This window comes from Vidua chalybeata, chromosome 21 (assembly GCF_026979565.1).
Source record: "Vidua chalybeata isolate OUT-0048 chromosome 21, bVidCha1 merged haplotype, whole genome shotgun sequence".
Lineage (NCBI taxonomy): Eukaryota > Metazoa > Chordata > Aves > Passeriformes > Viduidae > Vidua > Vidua chalybeata.
In genome coordinates, this window is record NC_071550.1 from 11,069,897 (window position 1) to 11,089,938 (window position 20,042).

General features: G+C 58.9%; 2 protein-coding genes and 1 long non-coding RNA gene across 7 annotated transcripts; 2 read left to right on the forward strand and 1 right to left on the reverse strand.

The window, feature by feature from the left end:
* Window positions 1-53: 53 nt before the first annotated feature.
* FBXW5 (F-box and WD repeat domain containing 5) lies at window positions 54-13,526 on the reverse strand. 4 transcript variants are annotated; one of them, XM_053962259.1, is made up of 9 exons: window positions 13,478-13,526; window positions 12,798-13,008; window positions 10,361-10,518; window positions 9,574-9,748; window positions 8,164-8,312; window positions 6,365-6,845; window positions 3,642-3,789; window positions 2,338-2,550; window positions 54-1,881 (listed from the first exon to the last, which is right to left on the reverse strand). In XM_053962259.1, exons 2-9 carry the CDS (start codon window positions 12,985-12,987, stop codon window positions 1,635-1,637), a joined length of 1,761 nt encoding a protein of 586 aa, XP_053818234.1. In that variant the 5' UTR covers window positions 12,988-13,008; window positions 13,478-13,526; the 3' UTR covers window positions 54-1,634. The 4 variants fall into 4 exon arrangements, with proteins under 4 accessions (XP_053818234.1, XP_053818235.1, XP_053818236.1 ...); XM_053962260.1 differs by lacking the exon at window positions 13,478-13,526 and having other exon boundaries at window positions 54-225; window positions 1,629-1,881; window positions 12,798-13,150; XM_053962261.1 differs by lacking the exons at window positions 12,798-13,008; window positions 13,478-13,526 and having other exon boundaries at window positions 10,353-10,465.
* LOC128798585 (uncharacterized) lies at window positions 10,533-11,152 on the forward strand. Its single transcript, XR_008434460.1, has 2 exons — window positions 10,533-10,894; window positions 10,975-11,152. It is a non-coding gene; the product is annotated as an uncharacterized LOC128798585 (long non-coding RNA).
* Window positions 13,527-13,766: 240 nt separating the features above from the next.
* C8G (complement C8 gamma chain) lies at window positions 13,767-20,033 on the forward strand. 2 transcript variants are annotated; one of them, XM_053962365.1, is made up of 7 exons: window positions 13,767-14,099; window positions 14,926-15,065; window positions 15,746-15,816; window positions 16,119-16,226; window positions 16,518-16,619; window positions 16,793-16,831; window positions 19,946-20,033. In XM_053962365.1, the coding sequence occupies exons 1-7, from the start codon at window positions 13,959-13,961 to the stop codon at window positions 20,014-20,016; spliced, it is 672 nt and encodes a 223-aa protein (XP_053818340.1). In that variant the 5' UTR covers window positions 13,767-13,958; the 3' UTR covers window positions 20,017-20,033. The 2 variants fall into 2 exon arrangements, with proteins under 2 accessions (XP_053818340.1, XP_053818341.1); XM_053962366.1 differs by lacking the exon at window positions 19,946-20,033 and adding an exon at window positions 17,348-17,615 and having other exon boundaries at window positions 13,772-14,099.
* Window positions 20,034-20,042: the final 9 nt, after the last annotated feature.

The window sequence follows — 20,042 nt, forward strand, 5'->3', positions numbered from 1 at the left end:
CAGTTCTGCCTCAGCAGAGCAGTGCTTGGAGAAACAAGCTCACATTGCAGAGATGCTTTAGCAGAGTATTTATTCAATGCCAGAGTGAAGAGCAAAACTCAGTACAAACAACACCTCAGTGCCTTGCTCGCTGCTGCACCGAGCCACAGGTGGAGAGTTCACAGTTGTGGGAGGAAGGGGAGGCTGTTCCTTCACTGTGTGACTGGACAGAGCAGGATGTGGAGCCTGTGTGCACACACAGGAAAGAACCCCTAATTTCATGACAGAAAACCTGAGTACGGGGGTTTTGGGTGAAGCTGGGGCACAGCAGGACACAGGTGCTGGCCCTCCTGCTGCAGAGGCTGCTAAAGCTATCAGTGCCATTGTGATGGAAGCTGCCACCTCCGCCAGGTCTATCAGCGACCCCAGACTGGGTATGGCACAGGCACCTGCCCCAGGGCTTCCAGGGGGCCCCAAAATGCCTCCCCCTGCAGCTCCTTCCCAGCCCTGCTTCCAGGAGTGACAGCAGCTCCTCAGGGCCCCATCTAGGCCAGGTCAATATTAAGAGCTTAATTTTAGACTCTGACATTTGGGTACCTGCTACAGGGACAGAAGCTCAAGGGACAGACAGTGAACACCACTGAGTCCATAATAACTCCAAGTGACCCTTCCCACTGCCTATGGGGTCCTGGAGGAGCTGACCCCCTCCATGGTGGGTCAGCCCCAAGGACAGGCAGCTTATTCAGCTGTCACTGCAGGCAGGAGGCCTCCATCCCCATCACCTGCAGGTGAATGAATACCTGCAGCACCTGTGGGTGCCTACACCTATTCACAGAGAACATACCAAAAGAACCTAAAGTGCCACGACTGGGTAGCATGGGCAGGAGGTAAGCTGTCCTCACAGGTAGCCCAGAAAGGGACAGCAGATCCCCCACAATAAATACGTTCCCGATCCATAGCTTATTGAAGTGCTACTCAGAGGAAGACAGGCAAAGCCATGTGACCACCAGCCCTCCCCCCACCAAGTTTGGAAACTGGCAATACCAATACACAGACCCTGGGGCCAGTCAGGCTCCCAGCCCTGGCCCTGCTGCCCCCAGTCCCTGCTGCCCTCCTGGGCAGAGGTGCTATGGGGCAGAGGCACTTGACATTCCGCAGCAGCCAGACGAGTTGCCCGTGGAGCTTTGGGACAAACACACATAAATAAAACGCCAATATAAAGAGAGTCCTGCAGTCAGGCAGCACAGATGCACCGTGGCTCCTGCCAAGCACTCTGCAGCTGGCGGCTCCCAGTGTGGCTGGCCATGTCCCCAGCTTACACAGACCCACGCTGGACATGCCTCAGTGTCCCCTGTGCCCAGAGCTCACCCAGAGAGCTATGCCCAAAAGTAGCAATGCTGGTGAGAAGCTGTGGGAGCCCACCCTGCAGTGACCAGCTCAGCTGCTGCCCAACAGAACCACAACAGGGCCCCAGCTCTTATGTCCTGTCTGAAGCCGATGCTTCAAGGAGGAGGCGATTCCTGCTGCCAGGGCCCCTCCTGGCTCAGCCATAGGATCTGTGTGCCTAGAGCTCATCTCCGTGCAGGGCTCAGGGCTCTGTGAGCTCAGAAGGAGGTGCTGCAGTGAGGAAGCTGCAGGAGCAGATGTACCTGGGTTCAGCTTTTCTGGTTCAAGAGCCAGGAGAAGAGCAGTTTCCTGGGCCTGGGCCTCCTGGCCTGCCGGATGCGCACGGCCCGTGGGGACCGCCACACCTTGATGGTGGTGTCATCGCTGGCTGTCAGCAGCAGCTCCTGCTCCACCGGGCTGAATGCCACCGAGTTCACCACATTGTCATGCTGCAGCTTGGCCAGGCAGATGTTGTAGTGCCGGTCCCAGATGTAGCCGTGTCGATCCTCTGCCCCACTGGGGTGGAGAGACAGTGGTCAGGGTGTCCCACTGGTCCCAGTGTCAGCCCAGCAGCCCCAACACCCTGCCCTTCCCACCCCTGTCCTTCTGCAGGAATGGGGGCAGAGGGTACCCAAGCCCCTGTCTCCAGGAGCTTCATCCTGTGCAGGCAGCTCCCTCTGGGATCCAGAGCCCCTCAGCTCACCCCACAGCACTGGCAGCCCCGAGAAGGGCGTTTGCCATCTGTCACCAAACACACCACAGCCCCCAGATTTACCCTTTCCTCAGGGATTTACAGCAGGACCAGGGCAGCCACCCTTTATCAGCACTTCCCAAGTCAGTCCCTCTGTTCTTTCCAATCCCACTCCCTGCTCTGTTTCCTACACACAGGAGTGTTCTGCTCACCTGGCCTCGCCATAGCAACAGGCCCAGGCCTTCCCAGATGCAGGATCAGGATCCTGCCCACCCCCTCACCTCGCTACGAAGTCCCTGCTGACATCCAGGAAGATGAAGAAGCACTCCTCATTGGGTGTGTAGGCCCGGTGTGCACGCAGCGCTCGCTTCACCTCCTTCATGGTCTTCAGGTCGAACACGTGCAGGTCAATCTCCTCAGCGATAGGAGGCGGCTGCATCGGATCTGAGATGACGCAGTCCCGTGGCCAGGCCCGGCTGTTCACATACAGGTACCTTGGGGAGGGCAGGGAGGGGTTACTTGCACTGCACCAGAGCTCACAGAGCCCCATGGCACAGCAGGGATGGAACCTGCAGCCCAGCTCACTGAAATCCAGGCTGAAACAGGAACAGGCTGCTGGAATACTCCTGGCCATGTCTGTAAAGGACCATTGCACCTGAAAGGTGACTCTAGGGGTCAGGTCACACCTCTCTAATCTCACTGAAACCATCTTTAAGGATGGGGCTGTCTTCTGGGCAGGACATTAAGGGGGATTCTGCCTCCCTGCTCCATTCAGGTGAGAACCCACCTGCAGAGCTGCCTCCAGCTCTGGGAACCCAACACAAGAAGGATGTGGAGATGCTGGACTCCAGAGAAGGCCACAGAGATGCTCCAAGGGCTGGAGCCTCTCTGCTCTGGAGCCAGGCTGGGAGAGGTGGGAGTGTTCAGCTTGGAGAAGGCTACAGAGATACCTCAGAGCCCCTTCCAAGGCCTAAAGGGGTTCCAAAAAAGCTGGAGAGGAACTTTGGACAAGGAATGGAGAAACAGGACAAAGGGAATGGCTTCCCACTGCCAGAGGGCAGGGTTAGATGGGATATTGGGAAGAAATTGTTCCCTATGAAGGTCGGAAGGCCCTGGCAGAGGTTGCGCAGAGAAGCTGTGGCTGCCCCATCCCTGGAAGTGTTCAAGGCCAAGTGGACAGAGCTTGGAGCACCCTGGAATAGTGGAAGGTGTCCCTGCCCATGGCAGGGGGTGAAGATTAGGTGGTTTTTAAGCTACCTTCCAACACAAACCATCCTAGAATTCTACCTCAGGAACAAGACACATTGGTGTCAGCTCCTCCACTCTTAGAAGGTGTCACCTTCCAAGCTCCTGCATGCCTCTTAGCTCCTCAGCTCCTCCACTCTTAGAAGGTGTCACCCTGTCCTGAGCTGGCTCAGGAACACATTCCTGCCACAGCTGGGGGCAAAGCTCAGCAGTAACACACCATCACCACCTGGATCAGCAGGCACCCAATCCATCCACCACTTCATGTCCTGGTCACCCCACAGAGCCTGTGAGCAGCTCTTGCCCAACCCTGGCAGCTGCTGAAGCCCTCTGTGCTCACCGGTGGTCAGGGGAGAGGCCCATGCCAATGATGTGCCCGTGGATGTCGATGACGTGATCCAGGGAGTCAAAGAACTCATCCGAGCGCCGTTCCTCCCCCAGCACTGGCCCTGCGGTCGTCATCTGATGGGGCAGAATCCTTTTAATCCCTGTGGGACAGAAAACAGAGGGAGGCAGTTCCACAGGCTGCTGCCAGCACGGTGGGGGGAGCTCCCAGGCTTCAGGGAGGGGCTTCCCTTGGTGTGGCTAAGAAAGGAGAACCAGCTTGCTAGGTCTGGGACAGGGCTGCTGTCCTGGCCAGGCTCCTTCAGCTCACCAGGTGGGCTTTGGGCCAGGATCTTGCCCATGAGCAAGGTCCTGGCACATCCAACCCCAGACAGGGAGATCCCAGTGCCTGTAGGTACAGCCAAACCTTGCCTCAGCCTCTCTCTGGAGCACATGGAAGCTGTGTTGGCCCAGGAGACACGCCAGTTGTAGAAGGGTTTTTCTCCTAAATGATTCCCTGGGCTGGGCCCATTCTCTGCAGTAGCCAGCCTGGAGCGGCCCAGCAGATGCACTGGCTGTGGCGAGATTTTCCCCTGACACTGTCAAGTACTGTCATGTGGGGATCTGTCCCAGAAAGTTCAAAGAAAAGACATTTAAACACAAACTGTGCTCAAGTGCTTTGTAGCTTCTGAACCTCCTGACTAAATGAGACAAGTGATGGGTCAAGCCCTATCCCCTTCCAGCTCTGCCGAGGTCCAAAACACAAACAAGATCCACAAATGAAACATCCCCAACGGCTTCCTGGAGGATCCCTGTGAGCCTCAGTAGCTCCTGGGCACACACAGACTTCATCCTCAGCAGGTCCATGAGGAGCTGGAAGGTGGCCCATCCCATCCCATCCCATCCCATCCCATCCCATCCCATCCCATCCCATCCCATCCCATCCTATCCCCCCTCTGCGGGAATTGCTAACAACACCTTTGATTTTAGCCCTCTCCTGCAGCCCAGCAAGACACAGGTGACACTCCACTACAGCTCAAGTCCAAGGCCATTCCAAATATCTCTGCCCCTGAGCCTGGGACCTTTGGGACAGGACTGGTGCTCTTCCACCCCACTGGTGCTGCTCACCAGCATCTTCATCCTCACTTCCACAGCACCATGCTCCCTGTTCCAAACTCAAATACACATGAGTCAGCAGGACAGGGTGCTCAACCTGGAATCATCATGAGAAATGGGAACTCAAGGAGTTCACACTGGAGCAGCACTGCATAGAGTGAGAGGTGAGCACAGAGTGAGCTCCTTCAGGTCCTGTGGGCACAGAGCAAGTGCACAGGGCCAGTTCTGCACACAAACCAAAGGGCAAATGACACTGCAGTGACTCATGGTGGGACAGGAACTGAGCCAGTGTCCAGCCCTCCAAGCAGCAGCGTGTACTGCAAGTGCTGGCTGCCAGCCAGGGAGTAACAGAGCTCAAAGGCATCACACAAATCCCTCAGCCCTGGGAGGCTGCAGAGGAATTCGGGAGCCCAAAGGCTGGCCTCGGTGTGTGGCAGGCTGCAGTCTGCAAGGTAGCCTTGGCTCAGCCCAGGGAATCCAGGTGCCACCTCAGCTCAGCCCAGGGCTGAGTCACCCTGGCTGTCTGCAAACCCAGCCCACGGGCAGGAGCATGAAGCAGAGCTCATTCAGTCCAGGTCATATTCCTAACTGAGGTGGGCAAACACTAAGTTGCTTACAGTAACTGGAAACTGCCTTCCCCCGCCTTACTGGGCTGTACTGGTGTGGGACCATGTCATGGAAAAGTCAGGAGAGCAAAAAAGCAAGGCTGTAACTGTGCAAGCAGTGAAAAGAACTGAAACTGTCTGGCTTCACAGCACTCTTGTCTAGGAACAGCTCCCTCCTTCCCCACACTCCTGGCCCTTTCCACCTCTCTGCTAGATTTAGGGTCTCTTGGGGAAACAGCCAGTCTCCCTACTCCTGCTCCCCACTGAGGAGCTCCCTGCAGGATTTCCTGTAAATTCAGGCTCTGCTAGACCTGTTGTCTTAACAGAATGTCCGAGGTGAGAGCAAGTGACATCCTAACACAGGACAAGGTCATCAGCAATGCCACGGCCTGGTGCATGCTGCACCCACTGCACATTGCACCCCACAAGTACAATGGAGGAGGCTGCAACCTGCCCAACCTCGCTCGCCACACAAAGGCTGCCTGGGGCAGTGAATAATCCCCTTGGAAACCTCCCCAGTCCCAAGTGTCTCACTGAGGCTGGATGCCCACATAAGGGTGCTCCCACCCACGGCAGAGGGGAGGCAGGCAAGGGGCAGGAGCACTGCACAAGTGACTCACACATCAACTCCATGCTGCTCAGACCAGCCCTGTCTACCCCCACAAGAGAACAGGACCCTCCACATACTCCTCCAGGGCAACTGCTGTCCTGCCCCTGCAACCACTGCTGCTCATGACTGGTGTCCTTAACCAGAAGCTTCTTCTTGCTTTTCTGCTCAGCCCTTGCCATGACTTTGGCCACGTGTCATGCTGGCAGCAACAAAACAACCCTCAGGCAAGTGGAGGAGGTGAAACTCCCCTCAGTGATGGAGCCTCTCAGAACCCAGAGCAAACCCCAGCTCACACCTCACAGACAGACAGTAGAAAGACCAATTCTTTTCCTGACCCAAATTCCAAGCGCAGCTGCAGCCCAGGCCCCCAGGGAGTCCTGGCTGTCCCAGGCTCAGACCCAGCCTTACCGATCTGGTGCGGGGAGTAGGTGAGGCATCCTGTGGTGAAGATCAGGTACTTTGTCTTGCTGTTGCTGTCTGTGGGGAGCAGGTTTGGCTCAGGTGGTTTAGTTCTGTTTCGCACAAACAGCTCGGCCACCTTTGTCTCCAGCTCTGTCTCAGTCATGGCAGGCCTCACGTGGCCCTCCATGATACCATCAAAGAGCTGCTGCAGCCCATGCTCTGCCGGCACACCCCCGGCATCCGGCAATTCCTGTACGGCTGGCTCTGGAGGTGGCTTGGGCTTGGCCCCTTCTTCCTCACTGTCACTGCCGAGATCAAAGACTGGGCAGGTGGAGGAAGCAGCCAGCTGCTCCTCGTAGTCCAGGAGCAGATCTGGGGAATCGTACCGGCTGCAGTCAGCCACCATCACAGTCCGGATGGTGCTGGCATTCAGGTTCTGGATTTTGAACAGTCTCTTCACTACATTCACATTCTCAGACTCAATGCCCTGCGAGCAGAGGGGAGAAGTAAGCAGGAACCACCGCAAGTCACTCCCACAGTTCAAACCAAGACCTGAGCTAGCGCAGTGACACCAACCCCCACGGATCCCTCCACACCGTGTGTGGGGCACTGACACAAGAACAGGCCTCAGGCTTGTCAGCTCTACTGAGCTCCTTCCTATCCTGGATGGAGACAGAGCAAGAGAAAAAGTTCCTGCAGGCAGGCAGCAGTGGAGCAAGGAAGCACAGCAGCTGGGCAGCCCTGCTGCCACCATACGCTGAGGTGATCAGCTGGTGCCACCTGGTGCTTTACAGTGCAGGGCCAGGAGCTGGACTTGATCCTTGTGGGTCCCTTCCACCTCAGGATACTCTACATTCTATGACTGACAAGGATTTCAGGAACAGGCCTCTGTGATAAGCATGAAGTGGGATCCCTCTGGTCCACAACAGCAGCAGCAGAGAATCCTTGTGCTCCTGGAGTGTGCTTGTACCCCTCAGCAGGGGCAGCTTAGTATCTGCTCCAGACACACAGAGCAGGTCCCTCTATGCCTCACTGTTCCCAGCCTGCAGCTGTACTCCCACACCCCTGTTATGGGCAAGGTCCTTCCTGGCCTCTCAGGGATGGAAGGTGTAATGCTGGGGTAATGGCTCAGTGTAGCATGGAGATGTGGCTGTGGGAAGGGTCTCTCTGCTACTAGAAGATTTTACCTGGGGTCAGCATCTTGTTAAAATCACAAAACATGGGGATCTGCAGGTGTGGCACTGAAACAGAGGCAAAATATGAGGAATACGACTCAGCAGCCCAAGTGCTAGGGAGTGAACAAGCAGTTTGAGCCCAACACACTCGGCTCTCCAAATCTCATCATGGAATCAGAGGCAGCACCTGGCCCAAGAAACCTCAGCAAAGCCAGGCAGGAATGAGCTTGGCCTCCAGCTCACACGAACACCCTGAGCTACCAAGTGGGAGAAGGGCCATTGCTGGGACACATGCCAGGCTACAGCAGGCCCAGGACCAGCTTCAGACTATCAAGGACCTCAGTAGCCCTGCTGTTGGGCAATGCACGCTGTGGAGCACTGCAGCCAACACCTCAGCCTAAATAATGTAGCAAAAGTTAATGAGATCTGAGGGCAGAGTTAGAATATTGTTGTGAGCATCACAACACTGAGTATGGAGAAACCTCATGCAAGGGTTGCCTCGAGCTCAGGATCCTGAGGGCAAGTCAGAGGAGACAAACAGGGAGGACAGGAGGATTAAGCCATCCTTCCCTCCCCCAGGAGCCAGCAGGAAGCTGCACTGCCTGTGAAACTGGAAGGAAGGCAGCTCACCTGGAAAGCATTGTTCAGCCACAGCACCGAGCAGGAGGTGATGCGCCCAATCCGATGCAGATTGCCTGATATCAAGTTGGTTTCATTCAGCCAGCAGCCAAACACATCATAGGGCTTATTCCTCACCCTGGAAAGCAGCGTGAAGTTCTCTGGAAGGGAAACATGAGTGTGAGGCAGTGACTTCCAGCAAGAGCACTGGAGAAACCGTGTGGGACAGAGGAAGTGGATCCAGGTCTTTGTAGGAGAGGCCAACCCCCATCCAGCTCCCAGCCACTGCTACAGAGACTGATTACTTCTCTTTTCTCCAGAGATGTGTGATGATACCTTGCACAAAGGAAACCAAAATAACAGGGCAGTGCACTGAGCCAGAGCACAGAGCAATTCAACCTCCCGCCCCTTCCCTGAGCGGGGCCCAGAGCAGGCCCTGGGGACAAGAACGAGTTAAACACATACAGAATTTCCCTCCCATCCCTGCAGCCTGGGGCCTCTCCAGCCAAGGCAGCTGTGCACTCCTGCTTCCTGCTGCACTCCTGATTGCTGGTACTGTGGGACTCTGCAAAGATGTGAGATAACACAGTGGGGATAAGCCTCATACACAGAGCTGGAGCAGAAGTGAAAGAGGCTCAGGTGACAACACCTCAGAAAGCCCTGTGAGACCTAAGGGTGAGACTAGGGCCACAAAGGTGACCCAAGAGCTGGATGCAGCCACTTTCCTCTGGAGATGGCCTAAGAGAGCTGGGTGTGTCCAGCCTGAAGAAGAGAAGGCTCTGGGAAGACCTTAGAGCCCCTTCCAGGGCCTACATGGGCTCCAGAAGAGCTGGAGAGGGACTGGGGACAAGAGATGGAGGGACAGGACATAGAGAATGGCTTCCCAGTGCCAGAGGGCAGGGAAGGATGGGATATTGGGAAGGAATTGTTCCCTGGGAGGGTGGGGAGGCCCTGGCACAGGGTGTCCAGAGCAGCTGTGGCTGCCCCTGGATCCCTGGAACTGTCCCAGACCAGGTTGGATGAGGCTTGGAGCAACCTGGGACAGTGGAAGGGGGTTGGAATAAGCTGAGCCTTAAGATCTATTCCAACCCAAAGCATCCCGAGTTTTTGTAGCTATATGCCAAGCACCACATATGCCAGAGGCAGGGGCTTCAAGATGAGTGATGTGGATAACCCTTGCCCAGATTGGCACTTAGAAGAGAAGTGAGGGTACATACACAAAACACTGCCTTGAAGTGCTGCTGTATGACCCAAATAGAGTTAAGGATGTCTGTGAGGTTTTCCCTCTAGAACTGTGACTGGAACCCTTTAGCTCAGGAGTCAGGATGAGCTGAGACAAGGCTACTGCCCACCCAAAGGAGAAGGGAACTCCCTCACCCAGCACTCATATGCCCCAGGGAGCCCCAGGGAAGCCCCATTTACCCATGCTGATCACAGCAATCTCCCCCGAGGAGGAGTTGTGAGGCCCCACAAAGACACCGGATACCAGCAGGAGGGAGTCATCAGAGTTGAACTGAGAGAACTGGGTGTAGCTCCAGTTGTATGGCCTCATGTTGGAGCTGTGCTGCAGGGAGATGTCCAGCTCATTGCTCCAGATCTACAGAGAGATGCACAGTCAGGAAGCTGCTTAGAAGGCTCAGAGTGGTTCTGCTTTATCTGTTCTGCCAGTACTCACCAGGACATGAAAAACAAACAGTATCAAAAACCCCATTTAACTGCCTCCCACTCACCACATCCCTGTCCATTCCCCTGACAGAAAATGGAGAGGGGCCAAATGGAGAACTGTTGCTCCACTGGCCAGAGGAGAAGGTGTTCAGGCAGTGAATGGTGCTATCACAGCTGGGTTTCCACTATGTTCAGACAGATTCCTCCCAGGACAAGCACTCAGGGAAGACATGATCCACTGTAGTGGATCATTATCTCCCCAGTCTTCATCAGACCCAGGGCACAACAGGACACTGATCTGCACCTAGAAAGCAAAGCACCTCGGCCACCTCCACACACACTCATGCTGGAGCTGGAACACACAGCCCTCAAGGCTACATTTGCAAGAGTCATTCGTTCTATGGCTTAGAAGACAGCTCAACACCCACAGGAACCAGATCAAGTCCAGGGACATCTGGTCAAACCTCTCCACAGACTTCCCAAAGGCTGCTCAGGGCCACTGGACCAAGGCTGCAAGAGCTGTACAGGGCACCTACCACTTTACCTTGACCGTGCAGTCTTTGGAGCATGATGCAAACAGGCAGCCAGAGTGGGAAAAGCTCAGGTGCAAAACTTGGTCACTATGCTCCTTCAGGGCCTGCACCTCCACGCAAGGGATGGTGTCATAGAGCCTCTGGAACTCATCGTACCACGAGACGGCACCTGCAGCACAGAGCAGGGACATGGGACAGAAGCATGAGTGGAGGGAAGCAGAGCTGGGCTAAACACGGCATCAGGCTTTAATAAACCAATCCTGGCTCCTGAGAGCAAGGCCGGGAGCTCTGCTGGGTCACCAATCCAGGGCTGCAGCTCAGCCACCAGCCCTCAGCATTTTCCTCAATAGCTTCCCTACTCCCACACACAAAAGCCCCTTTCTTCCAGTACACACACAGCTCTGCACCACACTTCTGCTTCCCAAAGCAGCACAGCCCCTGCTGGAACAGCCTGGGCAGAGGTGCTGGCTGTCAGACCAAAACCTTGCCCAGGACAAAACAGTCCTGAGAAGGAACACGTGCGCCAGCACAACCAAATCAACCAGGTGGGACAAGAGGGAAGCTAGGAAGCTGCTCTTCACCATACCCAGCTCTGCACTAAGTACCTCTGTCTTGTTTAACATAGAATTAAGATGACTCCAGAAAGGGTCTGGGACCAGGAAAAAAACATCTCCATGAGGTAAGAGACTTGAAAAAATGAAAGAGAAGAACAGAAGCTGGGCATAGTGTGCTGACCACAGCCTGGGGTACACTCACGGGAGTCTTGCTGATGGACAATAAAAAACAAATAAAGAAAATTTTAATGAAGGGCCCAGCCAGGCAGCCTACAGACTTCTTGCAGCAGCAAATCCCAGAGAAGCAAAGAGGATTAGACATGTATATGGACAAGGGGCAACTTTCCTAGTGACACTGAACAGGACTGAAGGATTTTTTGGAACACACTGCAGGCAGGGAGCAGCTTGCTGCCAGCACATCCCACTGCTGCTCGAGGCTTCAACCCCCTCCAAACCTCCTGGTCCTAGCCCATCCAGCTGGAAAAAGCCTGGGCAGGCCCCATTTGGCCAAGCAAACCCAACATTTCATCTTACAGACCCACTGGATATCATTCCTCTAACCATGGGGCTGCCATGGGCAGCCAGGATGGCAGAGATATTCCCCAAACTCATGCTCCAGCCCCTGCCCACGCCTGCCAGCTGTCCCTGTCCTGCTGCCTTGTGCAGGGTGCCCACAGCTCCAGCAGCCAGGGAGGTGCCTGAATACGTTACTGAGCTACACCAACTGCTTGATCCTAATTAGTGCTCAAGAACAGGGCTGGCAGCTGACTAAGCAGCTCCAGGAGGCTGGGAGGGAACAAGCCTGGTCAAAAGACTTCACAAAAACCCTAAAGCGAACATCCTCAGCCTCATGGAGCTCCTATGGTCTGCAAGAGCAAAGTCACACAGCCTGGAGGAATCCCATCGACATCCACCTCCCACGAGAGCCCTTCTGAAGCGGTGCTCCTCCTGCAAGGAGATCGCCTCCCACTGCCTGATCCTTGGCATTTCTTTCTGCCCTTTTGCAGCCACTGCAACTCACAGCCCAGGATCCAATTCCCTCAGCCTCAGCCGGAGGCCCCCTGCACAGCCCTCCCGCACCCTGCGACGCACCGGGAACGGGCTGCCTGGACAGAAACCCCCCTGGGCAGCAAGGGCTTCTGCTGCCAGGTCTCAGCTGGTGTGACAGAGCTGACTCATCCTTCCAAACTGCACCAAACTGCTTCCAGCACTGGATGCTCAGCAGGGAGCAGAGCTGTGATCACACGACTGCCACCCCCAAGCCTTCTGACAGCTCGGCCAGGGACAGCCCTGCCAGGCTCTGTCAGCTCCTGTTGTGAGCCCAGATCAAGTCCAACCTGCCCTGGTGCTGTGGGGCAGCTGCTGACTCAGCACATGTCCCCAGTGCTGCCACAGAGCCACGTATCCCGCAGACAGGCACAGGTGTCCCTGCACAGCCAACGGTGCTTGTGGCAGTGCCTGGTCCAGCTGGAGAATGGACAGAGCTGCAGCAGAGGGGCTGCCAAGTCCCGGAAAAGCCAAGCCCACAGTGATTCCACAGATCCCATGAAGGTTGGGATGCAGCAGCATCTGGTGACTCACTAAGACTCCCGGACTCTCCCTGGACAGCAGCTACAGAGAGCACCTGCCTAGAGAGCTCAGGAAATCTTTCTGTGAACAGAAGGGAAAGGCAAAGCATTTTCAGCCCTTCAGACCCTCGTTTCTGAAGGGTCTGGGCAGACCCAGAGCCCCTCCCGTGCACATCTCAGCCCAGGATACCGTGACACAGCTGAGGCAACGTGGTTCAGGGGTTCCACCAACCCGACAGCGGCGGGCAGAGCAGGGGGAGCACAGACTCCGTCCCGGGTTCACGGAGGTGCCGCCCCCGGGATCAGCCCCGCGCCCCGGAGCGCACCTGGGTGCCGCGGCACATCCCGGGACACGCGGTAGTAGCGGTAGAAAAGCTCCTTCCACAGGAATTCGTCGCGGGCCACGGCGTGCCACTGCTGGCAGACCAGCCCCACCGAGAGCACGTCGGCGTGGTCCAGATACAGAAAGATCTCGAACAGGACGGGGTCTGGGAGCCGGGGGCAGCCCGCGTCCATCGTGTCATTCTGCCGCCGCGCCTGGAACCGAGTGGGGTGCTGCTGTCAGGCCCGGAACGGGGACCCGCACTCGCCGAGAGCCCGCGGCTCCCCCGAGCCCTCCCCGCGGCTCCCTTCGTGCCGTGCCCGGTGCCCTGGTGGCGCCCGTGGCCGATGTCCCGCCCTCGCCGTGGCCGGTTTCCCCGGTGTCCCCCATGGCCGGTATTCCCCCCGAGCCGTGCCCGGTGTCCCCCATTGGCCGGTGTCCTCCATGGCCGGTGTTCCCCCCGAGCCGTGCCCGGTGTCCCCCATTGGCCGGTGTCCTCCATGCTCGGTGCCCCCCGAGCCGTGCCCGGTGTCCCCCATGGCCGGTGTTCCCCCCGAGCCGTGCCCGGTGTCCCCCATGGCCGGTGTTCCCCCCGAGCCGTGCCCGGTGTCCCCCATTGGCCGGTGTTCCCACATGCTCGGTGCCCCCCGAGCCGTGCCCAGTGTCCCCGCTGTCCCCCCGCACCTCAGCGGCTCCGCTGGCCCCGCCCCACCGCGCCACTTCCGGCCGGCGCTCCCGGCGCTCCCCAATCACTGGGCACGTCCGGCCGCAGCCCCGACGGCTCGAGCACAGAGCACAGAGCTCTCCGCAGCGTGCCAGGCGCAGCGAGCCGAGGGCAGCGCGATCGCTCACGAGTGCCCCTGCAACGGCAGCGCGGCCCCGCCCCGCCCGGTCAGACCACGCCCCCATAGACCACGCCCCATGCGGCACGCCCATGTCCCGATAAGCCACGCCCCGTTCCAAGCAGGCCCCGCCCAGCCCGGGCGTCCCCGCGCCCGGCCCCTCCTCAGCCACCGGCCCCGTCCGAGCCCGCTCTCTGGGCTCCAGCCCAGCCCGCGCTGACCCCGGCCATGACCCCGTCCGGCCGCCACAAGGGCTCTTGGCTCCCGGCCGTGCCCGCCTGGCCCCGCCGCTTCCCGGCAGCGCCAGCCTCGCACACTAGCACATGGCGGCCCTGCGCACCCTCCTGCTCCTCGGGCTGCTCCTTATGGCGCGGGGGCAGAGGGCGGCGCAGAGGCGACGGCCGCCCCCTCCCCAGAGTGCGCTGGAAAAAGTGGTGGCTCAGGAGGGGCTCAACCTCCATCAGGTGAGGGGTTGGGCAGAGGGGTCTGTGGGCATCCGCTGCCCCCGCTCTTGGGTAGGCCGCAGGGAGCCGCGGTGGTTCCTGTTCCGTGTGCCCCTGCAGGGCTGACCCCCGGTGTCCCCCCCCAGACCCGGCTTTGCAGCCCATCCTCCTGCATCCCCGTCCAGCGCTGACCCCCTGTGCCCTTCCTCCCCAGGCCCACCCTTGCAGCCCGTCCCGTGTCCCCCTCCAGGTCTGACCCCCACTGTCCTCCCCAGCCTCAGCCTCCCAGCCCGTCCCCCAAGCCCGAGCCCCTCAGTGCCCCACACACAGAGCCAGGGCTGCCAGAGCCCAGCTCTGTCCCGGCACTGCCTGCAGAGCTGCCCACACAGCAGACGCTGGGGCCGGAGCCTCACAGGGACCCCCGTCCTCACCCATCTGGAGTTGCTGGAGGGCCGGTGCAGCTGCCCTCACTCTGGGGCTTGGGCTGAGCTCGGGGCTCTGCTGGCGGGGCCAAGCTGGGGCTGCAGCATAATGTGATGCCCAGCACACACCCAGTGTGGCACTGGGGTGCCCACAGTGTTGTGGGCAGTGTGAGCCATGGGCAGGTGCCTTGGACATCCCCTACACACCCCCAGCCTGTCCCCATGCCAGGCTCCTTCTGCCCTGCCATCCCACCAACCAGCACCTGAAGGGCAGTTGTGCCCTGTGGCAAGGCTGGAACAGGAACAGTTCCTAAGGAACAGGCTGTGGGCAGGGGTGCCAAGTGAGGGGGAGGGTGCTCAAGGTGGTTGAGTGGTGGCACCCCAAGCTGGTGGCCCTGTAGATGGTGCCACCCTGTGCCATGCAGCTCTCAGGGAAGTGGTTCCTGGTCGGCATGGCCTCCCACTGCAGCTACCTGGCAGAGCACAGCCACCAGCTGGAGGCCACGACAGTGACAATGACCGTCCTGGATGGGCAGAGCCTGGCCATCAGCACCTTCAGGAAGCTGTGAGTGATGCCAGGCACAGGGGCCGTGGGCAGGGACAGGGATGCTGCAGGCAGGTCAGAACAGGACCAGTGCCCTAGGATGGGGACTCTGAAAGCAGTGCCAGTGCCCTGGCCACAGACTCCAAAGAGGACAGAGCTGCCCCAGAGCCAGGTGCGGGTGGGATACTCTCCAAGGAGTTTTGTAGTCAAAGCCGTGGCCACGATGGGCGCCCTGGTCATGATGGACACCCTGCCACCCGCACATCCACTAGCCCAAGCTGAGCTGGGGGTGCCCAGGCTGGTCAGTGTGAGGACAGCCAGGCTGGCGAAACTGAGACATGTGGTGGCTCCAAGGCTGCCCAGCCCAGGACTGGCTCTTAGGACTATCCTAGAGGCAGCATGTCTGAGGATGGGAACCTTCAGCACAACTGTGAGCACTTTCCCCAGCCTGGTGAGTCCTGAGGTCCTGAGCAGGCTCAGCATTGCAGGGAGGTGGCAGGGACTCCTTGGGCTCAGCAGATTTTGGGCTCAGCATCTCTCACAATGTCTCCCCGGTGTTCTGGGACATCTTTCCCTGGGGAGAAAACAAAGTCCCAAGGACACAGACAGCATGTGTGCCTCGGCAGGCAGGGTGGGCAGGGATCCGGGAAGATCCTCCACAGCCTGTACTGACATCTCCTCCTCCTTCTCTCCCCATGCAGGGACAGGATGTGCTGGGAAATCAGGCAGCACTACCTTCCCACCCAGGCCCCCGGACACTTCCTGCTGAAGGGTGAGGGAGACTGGTCTGGGGTGGCAGGAGGCTGCTGGAGCTCCCCAGTCCTGGTCTCAGCAGGGTTTGGTACCAATGCCCCTCTTCCCAGTGCACTCCCAGTATTTTATGTCTTGGGTCCCTAAGTGCTGGATGCCATCACAGGTGACACCTTGGGCTGGTGCCTGTGGGGTTCTCCCACTCTGGCTCTGATTTTCACCCCTTGTACACCCGGCTTGTGGTGAAATGAAGTCCCTGGATGATGCTGGGGCTAACCAGGATTGACTGGGACTAACTGGGCTATCTTCTCTCGTCCTTCCCAGGCCGTAGGAAAAGCAGCAAAGTGAATGTGGTGGTGGGTGAGACTGACCCCAGCAGCTTCGTCATCCTCTATTACCAGAAGGGCCGCAGCATCTCTGTTAAGCTCTATGGTAGGTTGGGGCTCGGGGTCTCATGGCAGGTGAAGGACAGGGGTGGGAAACCTGTGCTGGACTCTGGAGAGGTCAGCTGAAGCCTTGGAGGACCCAACATTGGAATGGGGGTCACTCTTAGCTGGAGAATTGTCCCCAGATGCTGTGGGGGAGCGGGTGAAGGGGGAACTGGGAACCCACTTCTCTGAGCTGAAAGGCCCCTTCGCCCTGAGCCTTGTGTAGGGACATGGGAGGCTTCGGGCCAGGGCCAGGTAGGGCCTGAAGCCACTGATGGTGTCTCCCTGCATGCAGGTCGGACCAGCAAGGTCAGTGACGCCGTCGTGGACAAGTTCGAGCAGCGCGTCAGGGCTGTGGGTCTGAGTGAGGATGTGACCTACTACTTCCCCACCTATGGTGGGTGGCACAGGGTCCTCAGGGAGACCTGTGTGGGTTCTGTCCCAATGCTCTGGCCACCCCAGGGACAAAGATGCAAGGATGGGGCTGTGCCCTGCAATGTCCTGGGGGTGCAGGGGCTGGAGGGTGCCAGTCCCAGACAAGGTAATCCCCCTGGGCTCTGTCTCTTGCAGGGTTTTGTGACTCTACAGATGAGTTTCATGTCCTCAATGGTGAGTTGGGGATGCTGGGTGATGCGCTGGGTACCCCCATGTGCCAGGCTTGGTTTCACACTGGGCACCAGTTGGGTGTCCCTGTCCTGGCAGTGGGCTGGGCACACTGGGTCAGATCCATGCTGCACTGTGGCTGTGTGGTCTTGCCCCAGGAATGTGGGAGGGCCGGGCTGGCACAGGAAAGGCCATGCCAGACCATTCCCCAGAATAAAGCCTGTGCCCTTGTGTGGCAAACCATCACTCAGAATGGGCATCAGGTACATTGTGGCAAAGCAAACCCCCCTCACTCCCCACATGGGTCAGACTGGGCTCAATGGATCTATATTGGTGTTTCCTGGGGTGAGGGCTGATCTGGGATGAGATGTCCTGGCACAGGGGCACCCTGGAGTGAAGGCTGGGGTTCCTGGGGACAGCTCCATCACTTGTCATTGGTGCTTGGTGAGGCAGAGGTAGGTCTCCAGCCCTGTGCTGGGCTTGGACCCCCCCCAAGCCTCTCAGCACTTCTCTTCCTTCCAGAAACGAAGCTGTAGGTGCAGATGGAGTTGCCAGGGGGTCCCAGAGCTCAGCCCTCACCTAAACCAGCTGCCCATGGCCACACAGACCTGAGCCACACTTTGTCAGTTCCCACTGCTGCTCCACAGCTCTGGAGCCAGCCCTGGGCCTCCTCAGCCCCTCCAGCTGTGCTGGCAGCTGCGTCTGTCCTTGTCCTGTGCCCCCCCTCTGCTCTGTGCCCCACTCTCCTGCAGGAGCCAGTAACACCCCAATAAATGCCTCAGAGAAGAGAGCCTGTGTACAGGCCAGTCACCTCTTGGTCTGCCCCAGCCAGGCCAGCACTGCCTCCACCATGGGCTGCCACTGCCTTGGACATGTGCTCCTGGCTGGGAATTGCCATGGGGGTGTTGGGGGGCTGTGCATGCAGACCCCTGCCACCTTCTCTGTGAGCCTTCCTCAGCCATGGGACAGTAGGGCAGAATTGTGGTGGTTCCTGGTCCAGCTCACAGGGGCAAGGGAGGGCCCAGCACTGAGTGGAACAGCACCGTGCCTGGGGTCACAGGGGGCACGGACTTAGGGGCACTGAGGTAGAGCACAGCATCTGCCTTTTCCCCCAAAGAGCTGAGAGATCACTCAGGGACCCCAGGGGAGGAAATCTTAGTCCCACAATCCTGCTTCCCATTTCCAGGGCTGGGAAACACCCCATTCCCCTGCCCCAGCCCTGCAGAGTTCATTCCCCGAGTAGCTGCTGCCCGTGCTGGACTCCTGCCTGCACAGCCAGCACCTTTCAGAGAGACAGGCAGGGGACTGGGGGGGCTGCAGGGTCAATGCTGCAGCTCCTCATCCGACCCCTTCTCCCTGTGTGTGGAGCCTGGCCAAGGCCATCCTGCCACGCACTGCAGGCGAGCTGTAACCATTGCCACTGGCTTCAGGAGGGGACAGGGAGCAGCCCGGCAGCAGGCAAGTGCGGGGCCCCAGCCCCCCCACTGCCGCAGCCCCCGGTGGGGGGAGCAGCCCTTTGTCCCCAGCACCAGCATTTTGCAATCCTAGCGGGAACTGGTAACACATGTTGTTTATCAGGGAATTATGTAAGGGAAGCCACGTGATGTGCCAAGAACCAGCCCCTGTTCCCACCACCCAGGTGCGGGGCGGCCGTGTCCAGCCCGGCCGCCCCCCGAGCCTGACAGATCTGGGCTGTGGTGGATCCAGCTCATTTTACCTGCACCCCAAAGTGGCAGCACCGGGCAGGCAGATAAGGGAGTAAGGGGAGAGCCCCGAGGAGCTGGGCTGGTCCCCAAGGATTCTCCACACCCTTCATAGCAGCTCAGCCCATCTGTCGTTGGGGCTAAACCATTTCTGGGTGCAAACACCCAGGTTATGCCCAAGGGTCTGTGTCAAGCCCCCGCGGGGACCCACAGTCCAGATAGCCCATCCTGCCCCCAGCCCTGCTCTTTCTGCCCCTTGCCACCCGTTGGTGTGTTCCCCTATGCCCCCAAGTGCTCCAGCTTTGCCACCCAAGTCCTTGGGCTGGCTCCCAGCTTTGCCACCCCCAGGACAGGTGAGCACCACCCGGATATCCATCGGGCACCCCCTCCTGGCACCTGGGTAGGGAGCTGGGGGTACCTGGCAGCAGGGGGGACTTTGTGTTCCTGCTGCAGTGCCAGATGACAGTGACACCCCAGGTGTTCCCTGCCTCTGTGCCCGATGGAGAGAGTTCCCCCCACCACCCTGAGGGTGAGCTCCGGGGAAGACAGCCCTAGCCCAGCATGCGAGGCCCCAGCCAGGCGCTCGTGATGTCGAGTCCTGCCTGCTCAGCTTTTGTTTTGTTTTCATAAATCTGCGGGGCCGGGCAGGCGCAGGGTGCGCAGGGCAGGGCGGCCTCACAGCAGGGCGCGGGGAAGGGAATTTTAAGGGGGGGCTGCCAGGGGAAAACCAGCTGCTCTGAAAACATGCTCCTTACGTAAAGCACCTTGGCAGGGCTGCGCCTCGGGGCTGGGGCTCTGCCCGGCATGGCCAGCCCTGCCCAAACCCTGCCAGACCCGTGGGCGTTGCTGCTGGCATCCAGCATACATCCCCTGCCCTCACCCTGCAGGGGCGTCCCCAGATTGAGGGGGGCACCTTAACACCCACTGCTGACCCCAAACCAAGGGGGAGGGCGTCTCCAGCCCCTCTTGGCAAAGGGTGGTGGGGCGGGTGGGGTGTCAAGTTCTAGGGTGCATCTGGCTGCATGCTGGTCCCCAGGGAGCTGAACATGGGGCTCCCCGGTTCACCAGTGGGACGCACCCCAAGGGTGCTAAGGCCAGCAGAGATACTTCCTTGGGTGATGCAGGTACTTGAGTCAAGGCAAAGGAGGGCGTCCTGCAGGAGCACACGCAGGTGTCAAGTCCTATGGGTTGGGCTGGGACCTGGCAGGCACTGTACATTTCCTCCATCTCACTGAAGCCCCACTCTGGATCCAAGTGAGGCCCCCCTGCGTGGATGGGGCAGCGCTGGCCCCTCTCCGTGGGCTGCTCTCCGCCCCAGCCCAGCAGCGCTGGGGGCAGGGCAGCCACTGCACTGGCCGCTGGCTGTTTTCACTACAGAGCAGTTTGGCACCCTGTAACAAATATGTCGTATTAACAGGAGGGAAGCATTCACAGGATCCCCTGCTTGCCCTTTGGCTTCAGCGCTCTGTCCTGCTCCAGCTTGCATAACAGCAGGGCTGGGGCAGGGCTGGCTC

What these genes read in the sequence shown, in the direction of transcription:
- FBXW5 (XM_053962259.1), bottom strand. Translation starts at nt 12,987, where the DNA reads ATGGACGCGGGCTGCCCCCGGCTCCCAGACCCCGTCCTGTTCGAGATC. An exon ending in GGCCTCTCCCCTGACCACCG is followed by an intron (nt 2,551 to 3,641) that starts GTGAGCACAGAG and finishes GCCCTCCCCAAG; the next exon opens with GTACCTGTATGTGAACAGCC. An exon ending in AGCAGGGACTTCGTAGCGAG is followed by an intron (nt 1,882 to 2,337) that starts GTGAGGGGGTGG and finishes TCTCCACCCCAG; the next exon opens with TGGGGCAGAGGATCGACACG.
- C8G (XM_053962365.1), top strand. Translation starts at nt 13,959, where the DNA reads ATGGCGGCCCTGCGCACCCTCCTGCTCCTCGGGCTGCTCCTTATGGCG. An exon ending in CATCTCTGTTAAGCTCTATG is followed by an intron (nt 16,227 to 16,517) that starts GTAGGTTGGGGC and finishes CCCTGCATGCAG; the next exon opens with GTCGGACCAGCAAGGTCAGT. An exon ending in TGAGTTTCATGTCCTCAATG is followed by an intron (nt 16,832 to 19,945) that starts GTGAGTTGGGGA and finishes TCGTATTAACAG; the next exon opens with GAGGGAAGCATTCACAGGAT.